This window comes from Bos grunniens, chromosome 1 (genome assembly GCF_055505025.1).
Source record: "Bos grunniens cultivar Pamir isolate PY7600 chromosome 1, Bosgru_T2T1.0, whole genome shotgun sequence".
In the NCBI taxonomy this organism is placed as follows: Eukaryota; Metazoa; Chordata; class Mammalia; order Artiodactyla; family Bovidae; genus Bos; species Bos grunniens.
This window is the reverse complement of record NC_141165.1, coordinates 88,259,156-88,285,971: the sequence shown is the minus strand read 5'-3', so window position 1 is coordinate 88,285,971 and position 26,816 is coordinate 88,259,156. Positions and strand designations below refer to the sequence as shown.

Genomic DNA, 26,816 nt, shown 5'->3' with positions numbered 1-26,816 from the left:
TCTCTTGCTTCTCTCAGCATTTCTGTCCTAGAGGACTGGAGGCAGAGGTGGTGACTTCAGTGTTGTTTTATGGTACTGTTGGTGGTGGTTAGCCATCCCCCCAGGGTCTCCCTGGCTCTCTTGTGCTCTGTCCCGCATTCAGCAGCCCCCTCAGAGGTTGTGGGCCCAAGTTGCATGGGCAGGGAGCTGACCTTCACAGTGCCACCCAGGGTACAATTCAGGAAGTACTGGGTACAGTTGCTTCAGAGTTCCTGGTGAGATCCCAGATCTTACTCGCATTCTCTCTGCTTTGCGTTTGGATCAGTTGTCCCCAGACGTTACTTGCACTCTTCCTCAGTGCTAAGCTAGAGGGACATTTTCCACAGACAGGCCAGTGACTGCAGTGTGAGTACTGCCCCCCTCGGTGACTCACCCATGAGAAGCACACAGTTACAGCCCCTCCTAAGGTGATGCTCTGACCCTGGACTGTTGGGAAGAGAAGAGGAAGCATGGCATGATACCCATCCTGGATTCCTAGAGGCAGAAATACCTTTGCCTTGAGATGGGAACGAGAACTAACCTGCTGTGTTCCCAGAGGCCTATTGTGAAAGGTTCTAGAAGCAGTGAGAATGTGTGTGGGGAGCAGGGCGCTCAGGTCACGTATCTACCATCCCACACTGCCCTCCACATGGAGGTGCCAACTTACAAGGAAGGATCATGAACCCTCCCCCTCGAAATCCCTCAAACACGGTTTGTTTTGGGGAAAGGATGTTGTGTTGTTTCTGGATAATCTTTAACTGTGAATGCAGCCTCACCCCAGACACAGGATTACGACAGATGGCATTAGCCCCTTTTAAGACAAGTGAACCTCCTCAGTCCTGTTTTTTATTTCTGAACTTCTGTTTTCCTGGAATATTTGGGAGTGGGACGAGCTTCAGAATTTTCTAGCAAATGGAATTGGAATTATTAAAATAAGTTTTAAATCAGTATAAAAGGAGTTTTAAAAAATTCACTCATTCTAGAATTATGCAGTTCTTTAATTCTCCTTGTTTCCTTCTATTTGTTCATATGCATATATGTTTTATTTTTATAATTCTAAATAGGCATATGATGTGTTCGGTGTTTTATATTTTTAATACCTATAAAATTAAATATAAACAATGTTTAATATTTCCTAAAATCTTATTAATTTTACTTTCATAACTGTAATTTTAATAGTTGAGGAGTATTACACTTATGTATCATAATTCACTTGACCAACCTGTTTGGGGATATCCTGGGTTGTTTCTAATTTTTGCTGCTCTTGGTAATACTGCTGCAGATCACTTGGTACATACAGCATTTTTTCTTTTGACTTCCTTCCTTGGAATCAGTTCCCAGGGGGGTAGGATTACTAGATTGAGAAGTAGCTAACTTGGATTTCCAAAGAATAGTAAGCTGTTTTCCTGCTTTCCAGGAAAGGAAAAAGAGTGTTGCTCCCTTAATTACATTCATTTGATATTATTACCCCATCTCAGAAGCAAAAACCTCAAGTCAGTCTTAGATGAGACAACAAAAAATTTCCCTTTTGAAACTCTTCCCCCTAACTTAAGGAACAAGCTTGAATCCAGAGCCCAGCTGGGGAGTTCAACTTTCTACTCCCACAGTCGCTATGCCCGTTTGTCCTGGGCCCTGTGAACACCGTTGCCCTCTTCTTGGAAGTGCGGGATGGGTTAAAGTTTACACATGCATGTAGGGTTAACCATTTCTCTCCCAGTTTCTTCTCCAGTAGGAAAAGGAAGAAAGCAAAAGCAAAAGCACTGTCCCTCGGGGAGCAGGGACGTTGACCAACAGTCCCATGGCCCAGTCCTCATTGTTAATGTGAAGGGAGGAGGAAGGCCCTGGCTTGAGCCTCCTTTCACTGTGAACAGGGTCGTCCGTGTGTGCCCCAGCATGAGAGGCACAAGGCCTGCTAACGCAGTCCTGGGCCTTTCCAGAAACAGTTGTGTTTGTGGAGGAGAGAGAGTATGTGTGTGTGTGTGAGAGAGAGAGAGAGAGAGAGAGAGAGGGAGGCAGTTTCTGGTCTCCCAAGTGCCCTGCCCCTAGCATTTCTGCTTGACACAAAGTGACTGTCTGTACTAAAGATCTAAATCTCAGCAAACCAAGGACAGTTTCTGTTTGGACACACTTGAGGCTAGGTTTATTGACCCCTCATTTCCTGGAATAGCAGTGGGCAGCCCTGTAGTGACCAAAGTCCTGTCTGCCCCCTCCCCTGTTGCTGTCAGTGGGCGCAGCCCTTCCCTGTTGGCCTCTTGGGAACTCAGTGACCCTCCCTGCAGCTCCTCTGGAGGCCTGCCTAAACAGAGCCTCATCTGGCCCTGCTTCGCTGCTGGCCAGAGCTCCTGACGAGGGGTCCGGCAGGCCTGCCCCACTCCTGCTCTACCCCATCTCCCTGTGTCATCTCTTCCCTCTAAACATAGAGCTTTGCTTCCCTTGCCTGCTTTGAGCTTTGTACTTGCTGTGTTTCTTCCTAATTGCTATTCCTCATTCCTCGCTAAACTGCTTTTCCCTTGCTGCTCAATGTCTTGCAGTCCTCCTCTTTGCTAGCAGCCCGGCAGGCTTCCACCGAAGTACCTACTGCTGCAGACCTTGTCAGTGCGATAGAACAGTTGGTCAAAAGCAAGCTGGTAAGTGGGGGTCCTGGAGGCAGTTCTGCATGTTTCACCTCCATGCGGCTCCCAGGCCTGACTTCTGTTTGCTGTGTTCTCCTTTGCACCTGTCTTCATTCCTCCTGTAGGATTGTTTCCAGCCAGTGATGATTTCTTAAAAACTGTACCTCAAAGTCCTTTTGGCTGTTTTTGAGAATGAGCCTGGGCAATTAACAGGTCCTTTTGGGATTGTGACATTGATGAAAGGTGAAAAGTATCAAGGACAAAGTAGCCTTCTGTAAGTCTGGTCCACTGGCCTGTAGGGAAGTGGCATCCGACTGGTAACTGGTGTGTGTCTGGGTAGCCCTGACACAAGGGGAGCTGAGAGCTCTCATGGGCACAGCACTGACTTCTCAAAGCCCGTCTCCCTGACCACTCCTCACTTCCTCTCTTCTCTACACTAATCCATAGACCCTCTTCATTCTCCAAATAACCATTAAATTTTTTTCCTTAAAAAATCATCCCTCTTTTTGCCTTTTCTCTTTTGCCCCTTTTTTTGCATTTTCTCTTCTACCACCTGAGCATGGGCCTGACCTCATGCCCAGAGAAGCCTTCTTAATCCTCCTCCCTATCATCTGCCTCCCACCCTCACCAGCCACCCCCCCACCACATTGTCTCCCTACTTGGTGAGGGCTCCCTGCCTCCCTCTCCCCTCATGGCAGTGGTCTCTAATGTGGGAGTGCCTCCAGGTATACAGGATGGTTTTTTGAGGTACTGAAAGAAAATATTAGAATCTCTTTAACTCATCCTTTTAAAATGGTTTTGTGTATGTTTTATTATGTACTTAAAGGTAATACAGGAGTACAGAAACATAATTTATAAATAAGTTACTTGTTTTGGGAGTGCATGACTATAATCGTGTTCACTAATTGAAGTATATAATCAAAGTTTGGAAATCCCTGGCCCACAGATGAAGCCCAAACTTACCCAATAGTCTAATGTCTTGTGGCCTGTTCTCCAACCTCCCTTTCCAACATCATGTGTTATTCTGGTCAATGAACTTGGCTCCAACCAAATTGTTTTCTTCACTGTCCCTAAACATGCATTTGGCTTCCTCCTCCCAAGTTTCTGTTCATACCACCCCGACTGGTCTGGAATGTTCTCCCTATTTTTGCTTATCTAAAGTATAGCAGCCCCTCAAGGTCCCACTCAAATCTCATCTTTCCACAAGGGCCTCCCTGGCCAGCGCAGGCCAGGTTTCTTCTTGCAGAAGAAGTCCCAGAACAGTTTCTGTGCAAACCACATGCTCCCTGGGACAGCTCTTAATAATCCCTTTATGTTACTTGTTAAAATATCTTCATCTTTTCATTTGCAGCTTACCTCCACAGCTAGATTATTAGTCATTTGGGACATTATTTCCTCCTCCTTGTGTTAGTGCATCCTAGTCTTTTATACTTACATCAGTAAACACTTGTTTCCAAAGTCTGTATTTTTCACATTTTGGATTACCATTTTCTTACTGATCCTGTTCACCTTCTGCTACTGTCATGAGCCTCGACAGGCCTCTAGTTTGTGTGGTCCATGGGTCACGTGTTTTCCCTGTGAGTACAAATATTGAGAAGTCCCATTAGAGCAAATGTCCCAGAGTAGAGGGAAGTGTAGGATAATGCTAGAGTTGTTCAGCCCTATAACAAACTGTCTAAAAATGGCAGTTGAATGAATGGCCTTTCAGTGGTGACTTTACCATAATAAGGACTTTAACTTCTTCTACCAATAGCTACTTCTTGGGGACCTGCAGTAAACCCAGAATTACAGCAATTTCTTTGACCAAACATATAAAACCAAGCCTGTGTCACGAAAAGGGAGGCAAGAGCAGTGGTTTGATTTCTCAGAATCTTCTAACCAAAATTCCATCCTTTCTCATTCCTCTACTTGTCTCTTTCTTCCTATCCTATGTACCCACCATGGGGTAGCAACGGAGCACTGTAGGTGGTTGTTTCTTCAGCCCTATTTGAGAATATGGAGTTGCATCTTCACCTCCAACACTGGTATGCCTGTTGCTCATGGCTGCCTATCTTAGAGGAGGATAAGATCTAGAGCCTATAAAAAAAAAGTTCTGGAGTTTTAATTTGACTGTAGGTACAATAGTATGTCAGCTGCCAAAATAACCAGCGTGGTCATAGACTGGGTTAATGAAAGTACAGCGTACAGATCCAGGGGCGTAATGGCCCCATTGTACTCAAAGCTCCTCAGACCACACCTGTCATGAGCTGTGTGTGAGTCATGTCTCAGGTTCTGAATGCAGCATTCTAAAATGTTCTTGAACTCAGTGGAAGGGCCCTGGAGGAAGTACCAATACCATGCAGTGCGTGTCATTTGAAGTAGTGTTGCAGAAGGTTAAGTATGGGGAGAAGTTAGGAGAGAAAAGGCACATGAGAGCTGTCGTTTAGTAATTGAGTGCTGCTGTGGGAAAGAACTGGTCTCACTCTTGGCTGCTCCAGAGGGCAGAACCTGTGAGTGGAAATTCATTCAGTATAAGGAGAACTAATAAGGTCCTTCCAAATGTACAGAACTGGAAATACTACAGGAGCATCTGGCGTGCTTGGACTTTTACATCCAGGGCTTAGATTCTTTCTGCGTTCTTTTTGGGTTGCTCAAGAGATGGTACTAGATGCTGTAGTTAGAAATCATTTGGCCCCAAGGTCCACCCAAAAGCCATGAGATCCCTCATGTCCCTGGGTCTGAAAGCTGCCGTTGGTATGTTATGGTCACATGTCTATGACATTTGGGGCTACAGCCTCCAGAAGTTGTGATCTCTGCTGCTGGAGAGGTGCCATTAGGGAGCTAGGACAGAGGTTCCACTCACCTGCAGTGCAGATAAAACCCTGAAAACTCCTTTGGTGAGTCCCTCTGGACATTAATGGATGCTCCTGAGGTCTCACCTCCCCAGTTTGGTCTTTAATCAGTGATTTTGTTTATCAGGAGAGCATGCCCACACATCTTCCCCCAAAGAGAGCTCAAATACTTTTTCTGGGTTTTGTATTAAGGTATGGTCTTTAAGCCAGGACTAAGGACTCTCTTGTTTTTCTGTGTGATTTTTATAAAGTTTTTCCTAGATGTAGGGACTGGCTGTGGTGCTACTAAGTACCTAAGGAATCAGGAGACATAATGTTAATCTTGCCTCTGCTACTTATTGTGTAGCTTTGGGCAAGTTATTTAGTCTACTTGGAGGCCTCTCTTTTATCTTGCCTATCAACAGTGATGATTCTGTCTACCCGAATCTAATCTCAAGAGAGTTACACTGAGGGCTGAGTAAGGTATGAATGTGTTTTGTAAACTGATTAGGTGAGCATCCCACAAATGTTAGCTCTTAACCACCTTATTTGCATTGTGAAGGGCAGGGAAAGGGAGTCAGTCATACTTTATCTTCACCCGGAACACAGGAACACAGTATTTGTCAGTTAGTAGATCTGTGGTTGGGTGAATGTTGCATGCAGGGTAGTAGCTTAGCAGTCTATGTGATTTGGTTTTATTCCTCAAATTTGAAGGTCTTCCCTGGCGGCTCAGACAATAAAGAATCCACCTGCAGTGCAGGAGACTCAGGCTTGATTCCTGGGTTGGGAACATCTGCTGAAGGAGGGCACGGCAACCCACTCCAGTATTCTTGCCTGGAGAACCCCATGGACAGAGGAACCTGGCAGGGGGTTGCAAAGAGTCGGACACAACTCGGCGACTAACACTGCAGTCCATAGTGAAGCGACTTAGCATGCCTCAAGTTTGAGGAGCAAGGGCTTCCTGGCTTTGTGGGAATCTACTGTATTTGTAAACAGCCCAGGATTCTACCACCTACCTTAGACGAAAGAGTGAAGTGTTAGTCACTCAGTCGTGTCTGACTGTTTGCTACGCCATGCACTGTACCCCACCAGACTTCTCTGTCCATAGTGTTTCCCAGGCAAGAATACTGAAGTGGGTTGCCATTTCCTTCTCCAGGGGATCTTCCCCACCCAGGGATAGAACCTGGGACTCCTGCATTACAGGCAGATTCTTTACCGTCTGACCCACCAGGGACTAGGCCTCAAGAAGGAAAGCCTCCCCACTGAACTCCTGTCCCCAGGTGGCATGTCACAGTAGTTCACTGGGCTCATGGTGGCACTGCTGGGCCCTTGACTGAAAATCCTCCATCTTTAGGGAGGAGGCTGGCCAGGATTGAGCTCTTGTTTGGTCTACCTGGTGGCCTGACACCCTGAGAATTGGCCCTATCTGCTTCAGCAAGACTTCGTTCCCTCTGGTTCTTCTACTTTGATAGTATTCACCTCCCTAGGTCAGTCTGTGGGTCACAGAACGTAGCTAGGGCCAGGCTGCATTTGCGTGTATGCTTTGCTCTCCTTTAGATAAATCAGCTTGCTTTGTCAAAGGTACAGTAGAGTTAACAGTCCAGATGGGAGGAAATAATGGCCTCATCATATCCATTGTGAAAATGTGTGCTTTCAAGAACTGAGTTCCTCTGGCATCCTTCTGTGGAAAAGATTCCTGAGCTTGTTAAAATAGAATAGTTTAGATTTCCACCAAAAAAATTTAATCTGAAGTCTCAAATGTGTAATGTCATTTGCCTGGAAAATCCAGACTTCAGTTTTTCTACTTTAAAATGGCTTCCCTACCCCTGCCCCCAATTTGCCTGGGAGTGACTAAGATCGTAATATTTTTTGTCAAGATATTTCATACTTATTTGTATAAAAGGGTAGGACAGCTAAAAGGTTGGTTGTGGTGGGTGATGCTGGATCAGCACCCTTGACTGTTGTTTTTTCAGATGAACTTTGACCTCTACCCAAGAGTTTCATTCAGTAAATTCTTGGAGTCCTACTCTGTGCCCGTCTTGCCAGCATAGAACCTTCCTTAATGGAGCTCACAGTCTAGGGTTGATGCTCAGAAATCCTCTCCCACCTGGGCAGTTGCAATCATTTCCTCCTTAATTTCAGTCTGACGTCTCTTTGCATGCCTGATGGGGGGAATCTTACTTTTCTTTCATTTTTCCTTTTAAAAAAACTTTTAATAGTTCTTTTCTGATTAACAAAAGCATTATATGCTCATTCAAGAAAAATTGGAAAAACGACAAGATTTTAAGCACAATTATATCTCATAATATCATCATCTAAACATAGTGTTGAAATTCAGATATTTAAAAAATAATGTAGTTAATCATAGAGTATATAAATCGTAAGTCCTGTCTTCCTTTACTGACATCAGATACATTTTCCCAAGTCGTGAAGAGCTCTTAGTATTAAGACAAATCTTTCTTAAACTTAATCCAATCACATTACTTCCCTGCATAAAATTCTCCTCTCATTGGTCATGGAAGTTGGTACTCTTTTTTAAAATTGAAGTATAGTTGATTTACAGTCTTGTATTAATTTCAGGTGTTCAGCATAGTGGTTTGGATTTTTTGCTACACATAAGACTTCTTGTAATCTGATCTCTGCATCCTTCTCCAGGGTTGTCCATTTCACTTCCTATTTCTCCTTTCCCTAGTTCTTACTCCCCCCAACTCACATAACACACAGTTACTTGCTAATTCCCCTTCTCCCCCCTTTACAGACTGTCCTCCCTACACCAGGTGGCTTTCGGCTCCCCAGGCTGCCCCAGGCGGTGTCTCAAGTCGGTCCTTTACTCGCTGTGCTCCTCCTGCCTGGATCATCTCCCATTGGTGTATCCAGTGAAATCTTTTCTATTTCTTGTTACTCAGTTCAAGCGTTGCCTCTTCCACTGAGCCGTTCCCTTCCTTCCCTACCCCACTTTAAAGCTGCCTGCTCTTTTTTCTCATCTTCCCCATGGTACCCTCCTATCTAGAAGAATGCCCATTGTAGCTTAGATTTTGGTGGGCAGGGAATCGTATGTTATCTGTCTTCATTTCTCTAGCACTTTGCAAATATTCAGCACATAGTAGAAGTACAATAAATATTTGCTTAAGTATAAACAAATCAGTCACAACACTGTGATAAATACTGTTCAGAGGGTATGTAAAGGGTGCTTATAGGAGTCCTGAGGGAAGGGCTTTTTATGGATATGTGGTCCAAGATCAAGCTGACAGGAAATGTGTTCATTTCCATTGTGGCAATAGTCTTCCTTCATTCTTAATCCACTTTTTTGAATTGTATTTGCATTTCTATTCCCTGACCTGGCACCAACAATAAGAACACCCGTTTGCAGCATTCGTTGCTTCCTCCTTGGCACACCTTTTCCTTTGTTGAGACTATTGTGGTCCTGAGCCCAAGACAGGGCAGAAGTCCCCGCTGTGGCTGCACAGTCCACTACTCATCAACCAGCCATCACTTCGCGTGTCCCCCAAGGAGCAGCACAGACAATTGAAGATCACCTATAATAGTCCTTGGCTGGGACCCCATATCCCAACTCGAGCACAGGTAGCCAGATCCTCAGAGGGAATCACTCTTGCATTAGTTACGGTATTTCTAGCCAATGCCATTATTTGAGACAGATGACCCAGCATGCTGCTGTTGTTTTAGTTGCTAAGTCGTGTCCGACTCTTTGCAACCCCGTGGACTGTAGCCCACCAAGCTCCTCTGTCCATGGGATTCTCCGAGCAAGAATACTGGAGTGGGTTGCCATTTCCTTCTCTGGGGAATTTTTCCAACCCAGAGATCGAAACAGCACACACTTTAGCCAAACCCTAAATTTCTCTCTTCTCCCACTCTCACTGCCTCTGCCTTCCTCAACTCCATGCCTGAGAGTCCTTGCCCAGAGATAACCTGGCTCTTTGCTCATATAACAGGTCAAGCACGAAGAGACAGAACATATTTCCCTGTGTAACACTTTGGACTCCTCAGATGTCCTTCATTCTGAACAAGAGTTGAGAGTGGACCACGCCAAGATGGATGGTCCACGGGAGACCCTTGTAGCAGAGATGTAAGCGTATTTCCCAGGCCTTGCAGCCAGCATCCTGCCAGCCAACAAGCTACAGAACAAAGGCTGAAATGAAACAATGTGGGCAAAGGGAGGGGAAGTAAAAGGCGTGTAATCAGATCAATCACCAACTGGGTTCATCTGCCTGGGGAGCCTATCTCTGGTGATGGCACCAGGGGACATGTCACATGTCATTGGAAAGCATGTCTGTCTGGTGGCTTGTCAAGCCTCAGCACCAGATACTCATTTCCTTAATCACTGGTTACAGATCCTGAATCTGCACATTTAGCTAAACTTTTCTTGACCTTTCTACATATTTAGCCTAGGCTTCTTCCCCGGATGACAGCTTCCATGGTTGGTTACTTGTTCTGTGAAATACCTTCATGTCAAGTTAAAAGAAATTCTGTCTCTCAAGTTTGAAGACGCTGTCCTCTTAATGCTGAGTTCTAGTGTTAATAACAAATTCATGTTAGGCTGTGCCACAGGTTCTTGATTTAAGGGTGAAATAGAGAAAAAAAAGGTTGACATCTCTTCTCAGCTTTAAGTGTTTTAGCCTCCAATTCTGATATCCCCCACCTGTTCTCGTATAATGCCACCTCATTCACTTTCTGTTTCATTTACCTGGACTTTTCCTACCTCTGTTCAGCCTGTGCTGAAATACTGCAGCTAAGCCAGTTCACGATAGACACTCCGGGTGCAGGTTGTTTAAGACGACGCTGAAGCCTTTTGTTCCTACTGCCTGTAGGGGCACTTCTTGATCTTTCAAAGACTGCTAAAGTAAAGCCTTTCCTTTCCTACAAAGTGGCTGTCCTAGACAGTCGTTTTGTGTGGATAGTCTGGATTACGCTCTCATATTTGTTTTACAGTTGCCCACCATAACCTTGGTCTCCAGCTTACTGTTTATCCACATGGTTTCTGCCAGTTTGCACAATGAAATGACATGTCATTCTGTGCTGTTTTTCCTACAGTGCTTATAAAAATGTTAAGATTGACCCCATTTTTTTTTAGCATCCTGGTTAGTTCCCTCCATGGGGGTAGTGGGGGGAGCTCACTGTTTTAGAGCATTTTAAATTTTTCAAGGGGTTATGTGCCTACTGTCTCTGACTGTTCCTTAAAAATCTGTTAAAAAAGGAGAAACCCAATTTGGAAATTGAGAAGAAATCAATTTGGAATGATTTTAGCTGTCTTAAGATTGTCCAGGGACTGGCAGATCTGGGATTAGAATCCTTTACCCTTAGCTCTTTCTAGAGTAACATATTTATTAAGCTCTTTAACTCATTTCTCAGCACCTTAATTAAAAGAGATTAAAGGGATTAATAAATGAAAGAAAGCCCTTGGTAAATAACCTTAGCAAAGATGTGTTTAGAAAATGCTTAATCAGTTTACCTCTTCTTGTCTGCATCTCATTAGTCTCTTCAAAGAGAATTGTAGCTGATTTAACAAACATGATTTTACTGAATGAATTCTCCCATCACCACCCTCCCCTTGTTAACTTGCACTTGGTGGTCCTACAACTGACTTTCTTTCCTTGCTGCTTGTTTGTAGAATTGCAGTAATTAGCTTTACCTCTGGAGCTCTTACCCAGAGATCAGTCACTTTGACAGTGTGCATTATGTCTGGGAAATTGGCAGCCCCTGACGCCAAGCACATCCTGATTGCCTGAGAAGGCGGCAGCTCTGGGTGCCCTGCTGCAGGAAGATGGGAGTCTGGCCTCCTGGTACTTCCCTGAGGTTCAGGGCGGACAGCCTTGGTTACTGATCTGCCAAGATGGCTGTGGCCAGGCTGGGGGGACTCGAGGACTTCCAGACTGCTCTATCACGTGCGCTTCTTTAGGGTTGTTTATTCTCTTTTCAGAGTCTGGAAGGAGGATCTTACCGAGGGAGCTTGAAAGACCCCACAGGCTGCCTGAATGAAGGCATGACCCCACCCACACCTCCCAGAAATCTGGAAGAAGAACAGAAAGCCAAGGCCCTGAGAGGCAGGATGTAAGTACTTCCCCAGACTCCAGCCTCCTGCGCATGTGTGCAGTGGGCAAGGGTCAGGGGTCCTGGGAAGTTTAGGGAGAATTAGGGATTCCCCGCACTGTTTCCATTGATATCATTCATTCTAAGTAAAGGTGACCGTCCGTCTATACAGTGTGGTGTTGATCAATAAGGAGATGTTTGGGTCTGATTGTAAGGATTTTCAGCTGAAATATTACTGACAAAGTGTGGTTATAACCAAGGTCTGTTAGAAATTTAAAACGTGATGATAAAAAGAAAACAAAGATTAGGAAAGTTTGGGACCATTTCTATGACCCCATATCAAAGAATCCTTGGTAGAAAGTCTGATGGAATTTTATCTGAGGAAACGCTTCCCCAGATGTAGGAAAGTAACATATAGGAAAAGGGAGCTGTTGGGCTACCGGGCTAAGGTCTAGCTCCACCGCTTCTCAAAGGTTTTGTCTATTTAAAAAACATTTTTATATAGTAATATTTCTTCTTTGGTTATTTTAAAAATTTTTTAAAAATTGAATTATAGCTAATGTGCAATACTACTTAAGTTACAGGTTTATAGCATAGTGATTCACACAACTTTACAGGTTATATTCCATTTATAGTTATTATAAAATGCTGGCATATTTCCTTGTGCTGTACAGTATACCCTTGCTTGTTTATTTTATAGTTCTCACTCCTAGTTTCTAAAATAGTTTCAACTTCTTACTCCTCTACTCCTATCTTGCCCCTGCCCACTTCCTTCTCCCCACTGGTAACCAGTTTGTCCTGTATATCTGTGAGTCTGTTTCCTTTTTGCTATGTTCATAGTTTGTTTTACTTTTTTGGATTCCACACATAAGTAATATCATACAGTATTTGTCTTTCTCTGTCTGACTTATTTCACTGTGGTCTGAGTTCCAAGAGAAACTCTTTGCTATTTGAACGTTTAGGGGTAAATACAGTTCACACTGCAGTCCATTTCACAAGGACCCAGGTTTTGTGTAAGGTTTGGGTTATCCTCCCTGATGTGAAGGCACTCTTCTGTTCCTTGGTTTGATCAAGAGGATGGTGACACCATTAATGTAAAACCACAGTCCCTCTGGAACTTCAGTTTTCTTGTTCAGGGTTTGACTGAGTGTTGGCAGCAGAGCTGCTGATGAGTCTGCACGTAGCCTGACATGGGAGTGATGGTGAGCACAGTGAGAACAGGCCAAGCGATTGGGAAAGGCCCCTCCCTGTTCCTAATCCCTCAAACTCATAACTCCTTGAGCCTGGTTGTAGACCTCATGATGAGCAAAAATAAATGAGGCCAGTCCCTCCTGTTGCCGGGAAATAGGCAAATGACCATTTGTGACTATTTCCTAGGAAACATCATAGCCAGGGCAGGGCTGTCACCTAGGGGAAATGAGCAGGGGGCATGTAAGCCCTCTGGTTCTGTATTTACCACCTTAACTTTATGGTGCTCAGGGGAACCCCAAGAATAGAATAGAAGTAAAGAAATACCATCCCCAAAGGGAAATTTCTTAGGATTTGGACAAAGCTAATTTTCTTAGCTTTCCAGGTTGTTTTTACATAGATGAGGCAGGGTCGAAGCTGAGGTTCCAGTCTTGTCAAGCCAAAGCAAAACTTTCATCAGGAAGATGAACGCTTATATCAGGGTGGTGACCTTTGAGATGACAGGTGCTCCTTGGCAAAGCCTATCTCTATGTAAGAGCCTGTAAACAGTCATTTAAGCTTCCAGTCATTGTCTTGCTTCCAGACGTGACTTTGTCTAATTTCGATCCGAGAGGCAAAAGTTTGTTGCTTCTTCCCCCTCTCTCCCTCGCTTAGCTCTGTATCTCTCCACATCCCGTGCTGTCCCAAAAAGCCAGCTGTTAGAATGACTCATTCCTTTTGCTGTATATTGCCCTTATTCTGCTATAATTTATGGCCACAGTGAAAGAGATGATGTGTAGGTGTTTAACTGTAAACCCCACATGAGGCTGGAGGCTGAGGGGAATAGAGAACTGAGACTCAATCCAGTAAGACCTCAGAGTATTAAATGGGAGCTCCATGGAAAAAAGATGAAAACAGACAGTTATCTGTCCAGGAGAAGAAAAAAGTCAAGAATGGATGTAATTGTCTTCAAGTTTTAGCCACTCATTTATTCAACAGATATTTGTTGAATATCTGTTGTACCAACTGCTTGGCATATATCAGTGAATAAAACAAACAATAACAACAAAAGAAAAGTCCATGCTCTCGTGGCAAGTTCACATTTTAATGTGAGAAATCATACAATAAAATTTAAAATACATCATGTAGTATGTTAGAAGCTGGAAAAAAAAAATAGTAAGGGCGATCAGGAGTATGGATGGGGCCATGCTGCAGCTTTAAATGGTTCTGACTGAAGTGTTCTGCATGAAGACCAGAAGGAGGTTGAACCATTGCGGGAAAGTATTCTCGGCACAGGGAACAGCCAATGCAGAGGCTCTAAGAGATTTTCTGTGGAAAACCAGCCATTCCCTACTACTGTGAAGGATAGAGGGTCAGATGTGGATCTTACCTGTATCTGGAAGTAGTTAGTTGGACCAGAAAATAACATTTACTTTGTATTACTCTTTGCAACCCCATGGACTGTATAGTCCTGGAGAATATTCCAGGCCAGAATACTGGAGTGGATAGCCTTTCCCTTTTCCAGGGGATCTTCCCAACCCAGGGATCAAAACCAGGTCTCCTGCATTGCAGGTGGATTCTTTACCAGTTGAGCCACCAGGGAAGCCCAAGAATACTGAAGTGGATAGTCTATCCCTTCTCCAGTGGATCTTCCCAACCCAGGAATTGAACTGGGTCTCCTGCATTGTAGGTGGATTCTCTACCAACTGAGCTATAAAGGAAGCCCACTAATAAATAAATAATAAATAACAAATAATAATTAATAAATGATAAATAACTTTTAATCAGAAGAACTGAACATGAAAAAATTGTTTTATTATCAGTTCAATTTATTTGGCAATTGATTGTGCATTGCCTTGAGATGCAGGCAGCATAAATCTTTTATGTCCCTTTCAGATGTCTTTCTATGTGTCCTCATCTCTTCAAGTGTTTCATCAGCCCTTTGAGGGAGGAGATGCTAGGTCCACTAGCAGCACCTAGTCCAGTCCCCTTTCCTAGAGGCTGGAAAGCTAGGATACCCTTCAATGTCAGCAGGATAGAAATACCATCCAGAGGCGGACAGCCGGACTTCCTCCCCAGAGAGCCCTTCCAGCCCCAAATTCCCACTCTGACTTTCCTGTGGTTTTTCTTTTTACCACTTTCTTCTAAGCCGTAACTCAGTCTGTGCTCCAGTATATTTAAATGCTTTTATTTGGCCTTGCCAGTTCCTTCCTGTGGCCTGAAACACGTAATTGTGTGTATCAGAGAGAGGGAGCTGGTTGGAAGTGCTGGGCACACTGATAAAGAAGTGTGTGTTTCCCTTGCCTCCTCCCCATCACCCTGGGGCTCCAGGCCCAGGGATTTGTGGCTTCTCTGCGCTGTATTGGACAAAAATTTCAGATGAATTGCTTCCACGGCTTAGAATGGCTACCACCCTTGTAATGCAGCCCCTCTTTGATGTCCTAGAACTTGATTCCTTCTCCCACTCAGACCAAAAATGCAGCTGTGTGGCTCTAGGCAGAACTCTTGCAAACTTGGATACAAGTCAGACTCTAGTAGGCTGCATACAGCTACCCTGCCTCTGTACACAGCCATACTTGCTTTGTGTCCAGCTCTTTACTGTCTGGACAGAAAGAAATGTTTGGTTTTGATGCCTCAGGGACTCCAGAGAGCCAGTCTGAGTAGTTTAGCCAGGCAGCAGGCAGCAGTGAAAGAATGGTCTCTGAACTCTCGTACAGCTGGGTTCAGATCCCAGCTCTGCCTCTCACATTGTCATTTCTGGCAATACTGCCACAGTCTCAACATCTGCATAAACTAGGGCTTACAGCACTTACCCTCTCATAAGCACAAAGTAAATGCTCTAAGAAGAAGAAATCATTAACAAGGAAGAAACCAAGAAAGTAAATATCCTTGTAGTGGTTAAATCCCACCTCTGGTGGGGCTGGGGAGGTGGCCACACTGAAAGTGGTGATTAGGGAATGGCTTCAGTCAGTCTTTCTGGCCTTGACTGGGGATTTTGCAGGCTGGTTACCATGGACACCTATCTGAATAATTGTAGCTTCTGTATCTCAAACACTTCACTTGATGAGTGTCTCTGAGGCCCAAAGGTTGCTTATCAAACAAATGTCTTTCTGTTCTGGTTAAGCAAAGAACAGAGTTGACCTGAAGGAGAAGTCTCATGCTGATCAAAGCTTTCATAACTCAGTTTTGCCCAAGTGGCTGGTATTCTTTTGCCTTGTGTTGTACAATTATTCAGTTATAGGTGAAGGAGGAGGAATTGTAAACAATGGGAAGACAAACGCTTGGTTGTAAGTGTTGTTCTTCTGGCATTGCTGCCGTCTGGGAAAGCCCTCTCAGCCTGGATGCCCTCCGCTTCTCACCAGTGGGGGCCTCTCATCCAGGGGGCGTCAGCCAGCACCTCCGCCAGAGTGCTCAGTGTGGGTTTGGGTGGTCTTGTTGTAGAGGCACCAAAGTGACTTTATTGTGAACTTTGATGTGAGAATTTCTTGCTTCACAGTGAAGAGGAGCCCTCATTGTTCTTAATCTCTTGCTCAGGTTTGTCCTGAATGAACTGGTACAGACAGAGAAGGACTATGTCAAGGACCTGGGAATTGTGGTGGAGGTAAGTACCTGGCTCAGGACACGTCTGTGGTCACCCAGCCAGGGGGATATTGGACCCTACCTGGGTCCCAGGGTATTTTCCTCTCCTTGGGTGTTTACAGAGATGAAACTAAAAATGGTAGTAGATCGAATACAATATGTGATTTTTTTTTTTACACTTTTTTTTTTTACCTTTTCCCCTTGAAATACTATAGGAGATTTAGGGGGATGTAGGGCCTCAAATGTTGCAGCCTCTTGGTTAGACCTGAATCCATTTCACCTTGTTTTAGGTAACCAAGCCATTGTCTCCAAAGCTTTGCATTGGTATTTAACCAACGTATATATTAGTTATATATATGTGTGCACGTGTGCTAAGTCACTTTAGTCGTGTCCGACTCTTTGTGGCCCTATGGACCGTAGCCTGCCAGGATCCTCTGTCCATGGGATTCTCCAGGCAGGAATACTGGAGTGGGTTGCCATGCCCTCCTCCAGAGGATCTTCCCGATCCAGGGATCGAACCCATATCTCTTACATCTCCTGCATTGTCAGGTGGGTTCTTTATCAGTAGCGCCACCCGGGAAGCCCATATTTGTGTGTGTGTGTGTATATATAAGAAATATATGGACATATATATTCCTCGTGTCTATGAGCCACCATGAGCACTCAGCAGGTCAAGCAGGTCACTCTTAGTGAAACCTCGGGGCTTCTGTGTTTCCCTAGATTTTTAAGGACAGCATATTGCTACCAAGCCGACAGACAAACTAAAAACCACCAATAAAGTAATTGGCAGATCCACAGTTGAGTCAACTTGATAGTAAATAAAACAATTCTCTCTCCATAGGGGTTTACTTTAGAGGGATTTAGACACATGGATGAGAAGGTATAAGAAAGTAAATGGATAATTTAGATGGCTTAGAGCCCTGTGGTTAATCATCTTAAACGAAAAGATGTGAAGTCTAACAAGGTGAATGCCTGATATCTAAATCACTTGCTGCTTCCTTGCATTGGGTCTATAAGTCCCAGTCCTAGGCAGCCTGCTGATTTAGGGGTTCATACAGTCCATGGGGTTGCAAAGAGTCAGACACAACTGAGCAACTAATACACACACACACGCACACACATGCACACACACACATTTGCCTGTCCCGAACCTTGGATAAACAGACTAACCTGGCATACAGAGGACCTAAATTCTAACTTAGGAAAGTTATCCTCTTCTCCAGGGTGAGATGGGGACAGCTAAAGGTGTAGCAGCTACCAGAGGCAGTCCAGCCTGGGAGTGTGGTGGGCTTAGGAGTCTGGAGCCTGAGGTCCAGGAATTGGTCACATCAGTGGTATGACTTAGACATATCACATAATCCCCCGTGCATTGGCTTTCTCATCTTTTGAATGGGACAAATGCTGCTGATAACAACATCGGAACTTAAAGCTGAAATGAGATTATATTTGCTAGCACTTTACAGAAGCTGTGCTGTGCTTAGTCACTCAGTCATGTCCAACTCTTTGTGACCCCATGAACTATAGCTTGCCAGCCTCCTCTGTCCATGGGATTCTCCAGGCAAGAATACTGGAGTGGGTTACCATGTCCTTCTCCAGTTACAGAAGCTGAAGTATTCACATATTAAGACTTATTTCTAGGTCAGACACATCTAGTTTTAAGCCTTCAAAGACATAATTTGGATTGGGAGACAGGAGAGGAACAGCCAACTATATCTTCTTTGTCCCTACTTTCTTAAGGGGGCTGGAGACCAAGAAAGGGACCCAGAACTTCAGAAAGTTCTGTCTGTCACTCTGCATAAGGATGAAGTCCTGGTTGAGTGGTGAGAAACCATAGAAGCCCTTAAGGGCTTCTCCTCACACAGAGGGTGGGCTTCCTCCAGGCTTCTGGGTGGGCCTTGGTCCAGAAATATTCTCTGAAATGCTCTACTCACCATTGCCTCCGCCCTGCAGGGTTTCATGAAGAGAACAGAAGAAAAGGGTGTCCCCGAGGACATGCGAGGAAAGGATAAAATCGTGTTTGGAAATATTCACCAGATTTATGATTGGCATAAGGAGTAAGTGCTGCATTGCCCTGAGGATCAGGGTGTCCTGGAACCTGGGGCGCTTCCAGCCTCCCGCATCTGACCTTAGGGGTAGAGTCTGGGGGGAGTCTTCTGTCATTTATCTCCTCATTGAGAAGTAATACAGTTCTGAAGAATGTGGCTTTCTTCTCTTCTCCATCCTCCGTTAGTGTTTTCCTGGGTGAACTGGAAAAATGTATCCAGGAGCAAGACAGATTGGCACAGCTCTTTATTAAATATGTGAGTGTTGCCCCACGCCCCACCCCTCCCCCTCACAGCAGGCTCATTGCATGCATTTTACAATCCCTTCCCTTCTCTCCTCTTCCTCCTCACCCCTTTCTGAGCTGTTGGGGTTCTTTCCTGCCTTGCTTGGCAGTTTGGAAGATGGGCTCTTGCCCACTGTGTTTACTCTTCTGTCCCTGTTGTTCAGCCGCCCTGGTGCATCCCCAGAGCGTGAACCAGATCTGTGTCCTCTTCTCCACGCTTAGACCAGCTTAGCGCTCTCAGGTTGACTGCGCAGCTCAGGTGCCTGAGCGCCTTTCCCTCTTCCCTCCTTGCAGGAGCGGAAGCTGCACATCTACGTATGGTACTGCCAGAACAAGCCGCGCTCCGAGTACATCGTCGCCGAGTACGACGCCTACTTTGAAGTAAGCTGCTCGATTTTGGCTGAACCAGGGTTGGAGCAAGAAACTCAGGCCAAGATCAACCCATTCAGGAACCCCCCACCCAGCACTGCCCATCCCTCAGGACAGAGATAGCCGCCTCCTCAGAGCCATTAATTAGCTTCTTGGCTAAGTTCTCATGAGTCCCTTTGCTGGAGAGGAGCAGAGGCAGCCCAGTGAGTGGACTGGAGTCCCTGCTGATAGAACGACTCTGTAATTCGAAGACTGCCGCAGAATTCCAGTCCTCCTCCCATGGCCCCGGAGCCCACTGTGCCCCCAGTCTTCATCACCAGGCCCTGGAGACTGCTGAGGGCCCTCCTCCTCCCCGGGGGCACTTATAGGCACCTTGTACATAGCCTCTGCTCCTGTTCCCAGAGATCCAGCAAGCACCTCAAAGTATCTGTTCTGCCCCAACCTGGAAGTGTTTATTTTGCTGGAGGAGAGGCAACACCTTGTCTAGGAAAGAGCCCGCAACTAATTGTTTGCAGATCTGAGTCCAGGGTCCAGCCCCTAGGCCTCTGTGTCCCAGGGAAATCCCTTCATTTCTGACTTGACCCTGAAGGGGAAGAGAGAAAGGAACACCCATTCCAGCTTGTCCGCAGGACAGGGGTAAGGACACAGGGAGACAGAGCTTGATAGATAAGAAGGTGATGATGAGGTGTGCTATGTGTTAATAACCAATGAACCATTGTGTAGGCAGTTCTACCCATCGTGTGCCTTGGAGATTCTAAACCTTTACTGGCAAACACGAAGACCTGCCTTCCTTTCCTTTGAACCCGTAACCAGAGCACCCCAATCCTTTGGTTCCTTTTTGCGTAATACAGCTCCCTTGTGTTCCAGGAGGTGAAACAAGAGATAAATCAAAGGCTGACGCTTAGCGACTTCCTTATCAAGCCCATTCAGAGAATAACAAAATATCAATTGCTCCTCAAGGTAAGAGGGCTGTGAGCTCTGCTCAGGGCCAGAGCAGGGTCTTAGTCAGGCTCTGAGTTAGGGAGCAGGTCAGCTCGAGGTTCTGTCTCCACCACACTTTTCCTATGGGAGGCCTGTGTGGGTTTTTACCTTACCCGCTGGTTATTTGCATCACCTTTGCCCCCAAATAAATTGCATGCCTGTTGTTCCTGTCTTTAAGTTTGGTCATTATTTGATTTTCTTTGTTCCAAATCACTTTCTTACATTGTTCCAGTCACCGACTGACTTGGTACCTTTAAAAACTAAAAAATTATAAGAGCATAAAATCAGAGAAGAATTCACTGAGAAAGAAAACGCAAAAAAACCTAGAAATCTCAGAAGAGTTAAACCTAAAATTTGATCATTTTTTACTTTTTAAAGTGGTTTAATTTGAGTTGTCTTACAGAAATATAAGGCAAATGGAAGAGATCTCTAACTGTCTTGTCTCCCATTCCTTCTCATTCATTCTTGTCATCATTCCCCTTTTGTCCCTGTTCACTCACTCTCTCCACTTCGCCCCTCCCCTCTACCCATATTTTTGAATCTTTGAATGTTTTCTCCGTGTCTACCGTGACTCATAACTTCATATCTCAGCTACTACAAAGCATTGCCATCTCTGCTGGGGAGGAGTCTTCTGGGTGTCATCTTGGTTTTTATGATGCTTCCGTTTTTTTTTAATAGTGCTGTATTTTCCTAACTGGTTTTACCCTCCCCTCACCCTTCCCTGCCTCCCCACTTGCTAGGACTTCCTGAGATACAGCGAGAAGGCTGGTTTGGAGTGTTCAGATATTGAGGTGAGTTTTCTGCTTGTAATGCTGGTGGTCCTCATGGGACAGTACTGAATGTCTCCCTCTAGAGGGGAAGTATTGACTCTGGAGAATAGAGACAGCAGAGCCCCTTACAGACAGCTGCCCAGCAGGATGAGGAATGCCAAGCACTGAGGAGCACACTGAGGGCTTATCAAGAACACAGGAATCCAAACCTGAGCCAGAGCAGAGCTTAGCCCCACTGGTGTTCTCTTTGTGGCTCCCAGTGGCATGTGGGGGAAAGGGTGGCATTTGAGCTCTCTAACATCCTGCAGAGATTGAGTGTTTCAGTGTACAGCTTTATCCATGAATCCAGGTACTGTTTGAAGCTGACATATAAATTATTCCATTTTCACTCCCTCCCTGGGCCCCGAGGATTACTCTCTAAGTGAAGTCCTTTGAGACAACGTCACCATGGGGATTATTTTAAGCCAGAGTGGTTACAGACCATTCTGGCAGGTTATTTTAGGTTAAAACCTCTAGTGTTTCACAAGCAAGGCTAAGCTGTTGCTTGGGCAGCCAGAAAGCAACAAAGAGAAGAAAGAAAATGTGAGAAGGAAAACAAACGGATAAACAAAAGCGGGAAGGTAGAAAAAGGATGGACTGGGTAGCCTCCTTCCTGATGTGGTCACTGATTCGTGTGGAGCCTCTGCATGGATGACCAACACCCCGCAACCTAGAACAGGAAATCCATTCTCTTCTGAAGTGGACAGTAGGGACCAGTGTCCTTTCCTAGGATCAAGAAGCCACCAGGAGGCCTCAGTCTTCCAGTATGGAATTGTCCTGAGCCCCCCACCCAAGTGCTGCTCCTGGCTATGACTACTGCTTTTCTTCCCCGCAGAAAGCAGTGGAGTTAATGTGCCTTGTTCCAAAACGCTGCAATGACATGATGAACCTGGGGCGCCTGCAGGGCTTTGAGGTGAGCTCTCACAAAGGCTTCTTAGCCCTCTCTCTCTGGAGCAGCAGGAGCCCAGGCTTCCCTTTGAAGCCTTGGGCCCACCCTCTCTGTCTCTCTTGCTGTCTACGCCATTGTGCCTGGGCCCCTCTGGTTCACGGGCCTAGAAGATGCACCTATTTAGGATTTCCAGCAATAGAGCAGTCATAGGAGGTCAACCAAGTTGCAGTCAGAATTCCAAGGGGGTTGGAAAGACCCAAGATTCTTTATAGCCGTGGACCTGCCAATGACCTCTTCCCTTTTCTTTCTTACTTAAGAAATGCTAGGAATGTGAGGGAGTGCAGGACTATGTGATGGGAGTAGAACTAGGGAGAAATAGAACACTTTTTTTTTCCTTCTGAGAGGGTGGTTCTTATAAACAGGTCTACGTAGTGACTGGCTTTTTAGTTAAGTGGATGTTAAAGCTCTAAAACCTCACAGTGCACATTTCTATTCTTTGACAAGAAGAGTCAAGCCTTGGGAGAAACAGCTGGATGTACCCAGGATTTGGGTTTCAATTGAATATGCTAGTGTGCTAGGGCGAAGAAGGCAATGGCACCCCACTCCAGTACTCTTGCCTGGAAAATCCCGTGGACGGAGGAGCCTGGAAGGCTGCAGTCCATGGGGTCTCTGAAGGTCGGACACAACTGAGCGACTTCATTTTCACTTTTCACTTAAATGCATTGGAGAAGGAAATGGCAACCCACTCCAGTGTTCTTGCCTGGAGAATCCCAGGGACGGGGGAGCCTGGTGGGCTGCCGTCTCTGGGGTTGCATAGAGTCGGACACGACTGAAGCGACTTAGCAGCAGCAGCAGCAGCAGTGTGCTAGGGCTGCCATAACCAGAGTTAGCATGCCAGGGTGGTCATAACCAGAGTACTGTAGACTTCAACAACAGAAATACATCATCTCATGTTTCCACAAGCTGGAAATCAGATCAAGTTGTAGGCAAGGGTGGTTTCTTCTGAGCGCTGTGAGGAAAGGGTCTGTTCAGGCCTCCCTCCTTGGCTTGTAGATGGCCATCTTCATGTTCATATGGCATTCTTCCTGTGTCTTCATATCATCTTCCTTCTGTACATACCTCTGTGGAAGTTTCCCCTTTTTATAAACACGTCAATCATTTGATTAGGGCTCACTGTAATGACCTCACTTCAACTTGTTTCCCTTTGTAAAGACTCTGTCTTTCAATAAGGTTGCATTCTGAGGTACTGGGGGTTAAGACTTTAACATGCAACTTGGAGAGGGGATTCAGTTCAACCCAAAACAATGAATCTCAGAAGAGCAAATTGGCTTTCCTGATTTAAGCTGAACACAGTCTATTTTAAATACTAATATGATAAAACTGGAACTAACACAATTATTGACAGTGCTTATAGTTGTTGCTGAGCCCCTTAGAGAAAGATGTGGATCTTCTAATCCTGTTTCCCAGTAATCTTGTAACATTGCATTTTTCATTTTGGAAACAGGGGGCTTTTCTTTCTGGCTAAACTAGAATAGAATAGACATAAGGTAGACTGATATATATGTAAGGTTAGGAAGTGCTATATTCAGGTTTGGGTTAATGAGTCTGATTCATGATGGTTTTGAGCCAAATTCTTTTGTCCTTTCTGCCCTTACAGCCCATCCTGCTCTCCCTGTCTGATTTTCATCGCTTTGTTGTGATCAGGAACTATGTGGAGGGTCTTTTTGCTCTTAATGTTTTTCACAGCTTCCGGTTCTCCACAGTAGACCTGAGGTATTTGAGAAGGGCCGTGCATCAGAAATACATCTCAAGTCTTCACATGGTGTTTCTTAAGTCACACTAGATGACATTTTACACTTGTTTGCTTGGAATTATGCCAGGTCTGAGGCTGTTCTGAACAAGCCAAGAAATTCCTTTTGCCCTTCATCCTTGATGTTCCCTGTGTTTTTCTGAGCAAGAGTCTGACTTGAATTTCTCTTGGTCTCTGGAGGAACTGAACTCTGACAGGAGGAGCATCTGATGTGCCTTCTGACCCACTCAGACTTCACAGGAACCATATCGTACCTGATCATGTGTCCACAGAAGGACGTATATAGGAGGGTGGAATTATTTTCTTTTTTAAATCAACCACCACCATCTCCTTTTTTCGTCAAGTCCCAGAGAATCTGCTTTTCATTCCTTCTGCTAACTGGGAAGGACCATTCCTTCTGAAGTCCATGGCTCTGGGGCAGGGAGAAGTTAACCCCTTCACTTAGATTCCCTCCCTTTTACATCCTTTAGCTTTCCCTTTAGTGTTGGCAGGGCTATAACTCTTGGGTCAGGCTCTTATGTAATATTAATAGAGCTTTTAGAGCTGGTCACTGGCTTAATATTAACTTTGGACCAGGGTAGAGATAAGCCTGTTTGGCTGCTGACCTTGACAGTAAGGACCATGATCCAAGCAAAGGGCAGGCATTTCTCAGGAACATGAAAGGAAAATAGCTCATGTGTTAGGTAATGTTTGGAAAAAGGCATCATGTGCAGAGAATAGCCCACATTTGCATTAAAGGACAAAAGTTTTCAGCTGAGAATACAGTTTCGAGGCAGCGCTCTGGTCACTGTCTCAGATGGCAGCATCTTCTTGTTGCAGAACGGTAGAAAAAGCAAGGCTCTCCAGTAGCATCTGTGAAGACTTGCTGGCTTGGCTAGATCCCCTTGAAAGATGTGACAGTATTCTGAAAATCTGGTTAGAACTGGTAAACCAAATATACTCTACTTCCTAGACTGGGTGTCAAGTGATCTGGCAACTGGAGACATTATAAGAAGGATTCCAGGACCCCCAAAAAAATATCCATCAGCTTGTAAAATAAGGGTACCTATTGATAGTACCTCAGCTGTACCTGCTGATCTGTAGCAGGAGATGAAGGTCTCAATTTCACCAGCCTGAAATAATAGAAGAGAGGGGCCCAGCTCATCTGGTGTGTGTGTGTGGTCCTGCCTCCATCATTTCCCTGGCCCTAGACTGGTTCTAGGTCCATGGCTTTGAGAGTACCCCTGGTCTTCTCCCAAGGGCCAGGCAGGCATACCTCTCAGTGGCACACTTTCTCCAAGGACAGCAAGGCCGCTTCCAGCTCCAGCATCACCTACTTTGTGTTTTGCTTTTACTAAAAAAAAATAGGGGCTAGGACAATTCCTGAACATCTTTGTAGCTAATAATTTTATCTTCTTTCTGGCATTTTCCCCGAACTGCTTCTTCGTGGTTCTGTAGCCATCTTTCCCTTCCGTCTGGGGCCCTATGAGAAGGAAGGTGGCCACAGTCTACCCTAGATGGGCCCTGATTCAGTCTCTTACTAGAACCTGAGGCTTTTGCTGTCTGTTGTCCATGTCCCCAGAGGGGAGGTTCTGTTACCCAGGGGGCTAGGGTCATCTCCCTGTCCTTCACTTACTGCATTCCAGCCTTTCTTCCCATCAGGGGACCCTGACTGCTCAGGGCAAGCTGCTGCAGCAGGACACATTCTACGTGATTGAGCTGGACACTGGCATGCAGTCGCGGACCAAGGAGAGGCGTGTGTTCCTCTTTGAGCAAATCGTCATCTTCAGTGAACTGCTCAGGAAGGGATCCCTCACCCCAGGCTACATGTTCAAAAGGAGCATCAAGGTGAGGATCCAGGCGAGGATGAGGACGGGCAAGGAAGAGCCACACTGGGGGAGCTGCTTTCCAAAGACAAGGCACTGGCATGAGTGAGGATCCAGAACAGTGAAGCTCTTTTAAGCGTGTAGCCTTCAGGCTTGAAGGTCGATTATCGTGAGAAAAAGTGACAGCTTGGCACCAGTCTCTAAGGTGATCGTGCGGGTTCTCCAAGATCATGTCGTTCACTCAAAAGCAGAAACCAAAGTATTTAAGCTGTTAGAGCCAGGGCACATTTTTGGAAACATATGAAATAAAAGCTTGAAGGAACTGTAATATATTGTTGATATTTTTAAGCCACTTAGATATGTAAAGGATCCCCTTGGTTTCTTCCAGATGAACTACTTGGTCCTGGAGGAGAACGTGGACAATGACCCCTGCAAGTTTTCGCTTCTGAACAGGGAGACTTCAGAGAGGGTCATTCTGCAAGCCGCCAATGCTGACATCCAGCAGGCCTGGGTGCAGGACATCAACCAAGTCTTAGAAACACAGCGAGACTTCTTAAATGGTAGGTACTGGGTCTGGCTTCTAGGCAGGCCATTTTCAGGGAACCTCACACCCACCCCTAAGCCCCTTTGGGTCTGGACTGTTGGTGAGTTATGAGCCTCGATCACATTTACATGCATTCCAACCTTGTAGTTTTCAGAAACACTTTGTGTAGAATTTTTCTGAACCCAAATATACAAGTGGGCAGATAGGGCATGATAAAGAAGGCCATGTTTCCAAAAGAAGAGATAATCTCTTACAGCCTTGGCACAGAAGTTGTGCCTTGTGGCCACCATTACCAGCTGGTAATAACTGGGGCCAAAATCTGAAATGAGCGCATTCTCTTTGTCTCAGGGGCCAGCTATCAGTGATGTATATTTTTCCATTTGGCAGTTAATGGCTGGTAATCTCAGAGGTTCTCTAGTGTTATCTAGAGATAACTGGGAGTTTGGCAGATCAGCTCAAATCCCTCTTTGCTCCCAACAGAGGTGATTGCTAACTCTAAATTTCAGGAATACCTTGAAGCTTCCCAGAACAAATTGTCACTTACACAGAGAATGACATTCCCTATAGACTTACAGGAGTACTGTATGGCCATATGTGTTCCCTTGTTTACACATACACTTCCAACCCTTAGGCATATCACTTTTTCTAGTCTAGAATCTGGTCTCTTTCAAATGATGCACATAGAGCAATTGCTGGGTGTCTAGCACGGACTGAATACTGTGGGGAGAGACTAGAGGTGATGAACCTTGGTCAAGTCATGACGTGTCGCTGGGCCTCTGTTGGCTTTTTTGGTGAACGATCTACTCTGCAGCTTTGGAAGCAGGAAAACACAGCACACCTCCCATAGATAGCGTCATTCTCTGTGTAGCCCCTGTTATCTCCAGATAACTCCACAGAGCCTGTGAGATCATCAGGTATCAATTGTACTCTACGGTAAGGGATTTAGCACATTGTATCTATTTTAAAACAAATAACATGAGATTATATAGTAGAATGCCTTGATTTTTTAAGATAGAACATGAGACTTCAAGGCTTCCCAGGTGGCTCAGTGG

At 45.2% G+C, this 26,816-nt stretch overlaps 1 protein-coding gene across 44 annotated transcripts in view; it reads left to right on the top strand.

Annotated features, from left to right (window-relative positions):
• The window catches only part of KALRN (kalirin RhoGEF kinase), a 692,908-nt gene that overhangs the window by 613,480 nt on the left and 52,612 nt on the right, over window positions 1-26,816 (top strand). For 32 of the 44 annotated variants that reach the window (XR_015164343.1, XR_015164361.1, XR_015164387.1 and 29 more), the window contains 11 exons: window positions 2,550-2,645; window positions 11,376-11,506; window positions 16,187-16,253; window positions 18,182-18,285; window positions 18,462-18,531; window positions 18,852-18,938; window positions 19,794-19,886; window positions 20,648-20,698; window positions 21,552-21,629; window positions 25,057-25,242; window positions 25,609-25,780. Coding sequence is in view for 37 of the 44 variants with exons in the window: in XM_086402125.1 (XP_086258251.1) it covers window positions 2,550-2,645; window positions 11,376-11,506; window positions 16,187-16,253; window positions 18,182-18,285; window positions 18,462-18,531; window positions 18,852-18,938; window positions 19,794-19,886; window positions 20,648-20,698; window positions 21,552-21,629; window positions 25,057-25,242; window positions 25,609-25,780 (1,135 nt within the window). In the remaining 7 variants the exon portion in view is untranslated. The remainder of the gene's footprint in view (window positions 1-2,549; window positions 2,646-11,375; window positions 11,507-16,186; window positions 16,254-18,181; window positions 18,286-18,461; window positions 18,532-18,851; window positions 18,939-19,793; window positions 19,887-20,647; window positions 20,699-21,551; window positions 21,630-25,056; window positions 25,243-25,608; window positions 25,781-26,816) is intronic. The other 12 variants (XR_015164397.1, XR_015164395.1, XM_086402177.1 and 9 more) reach the window with 1 other exon arrangement.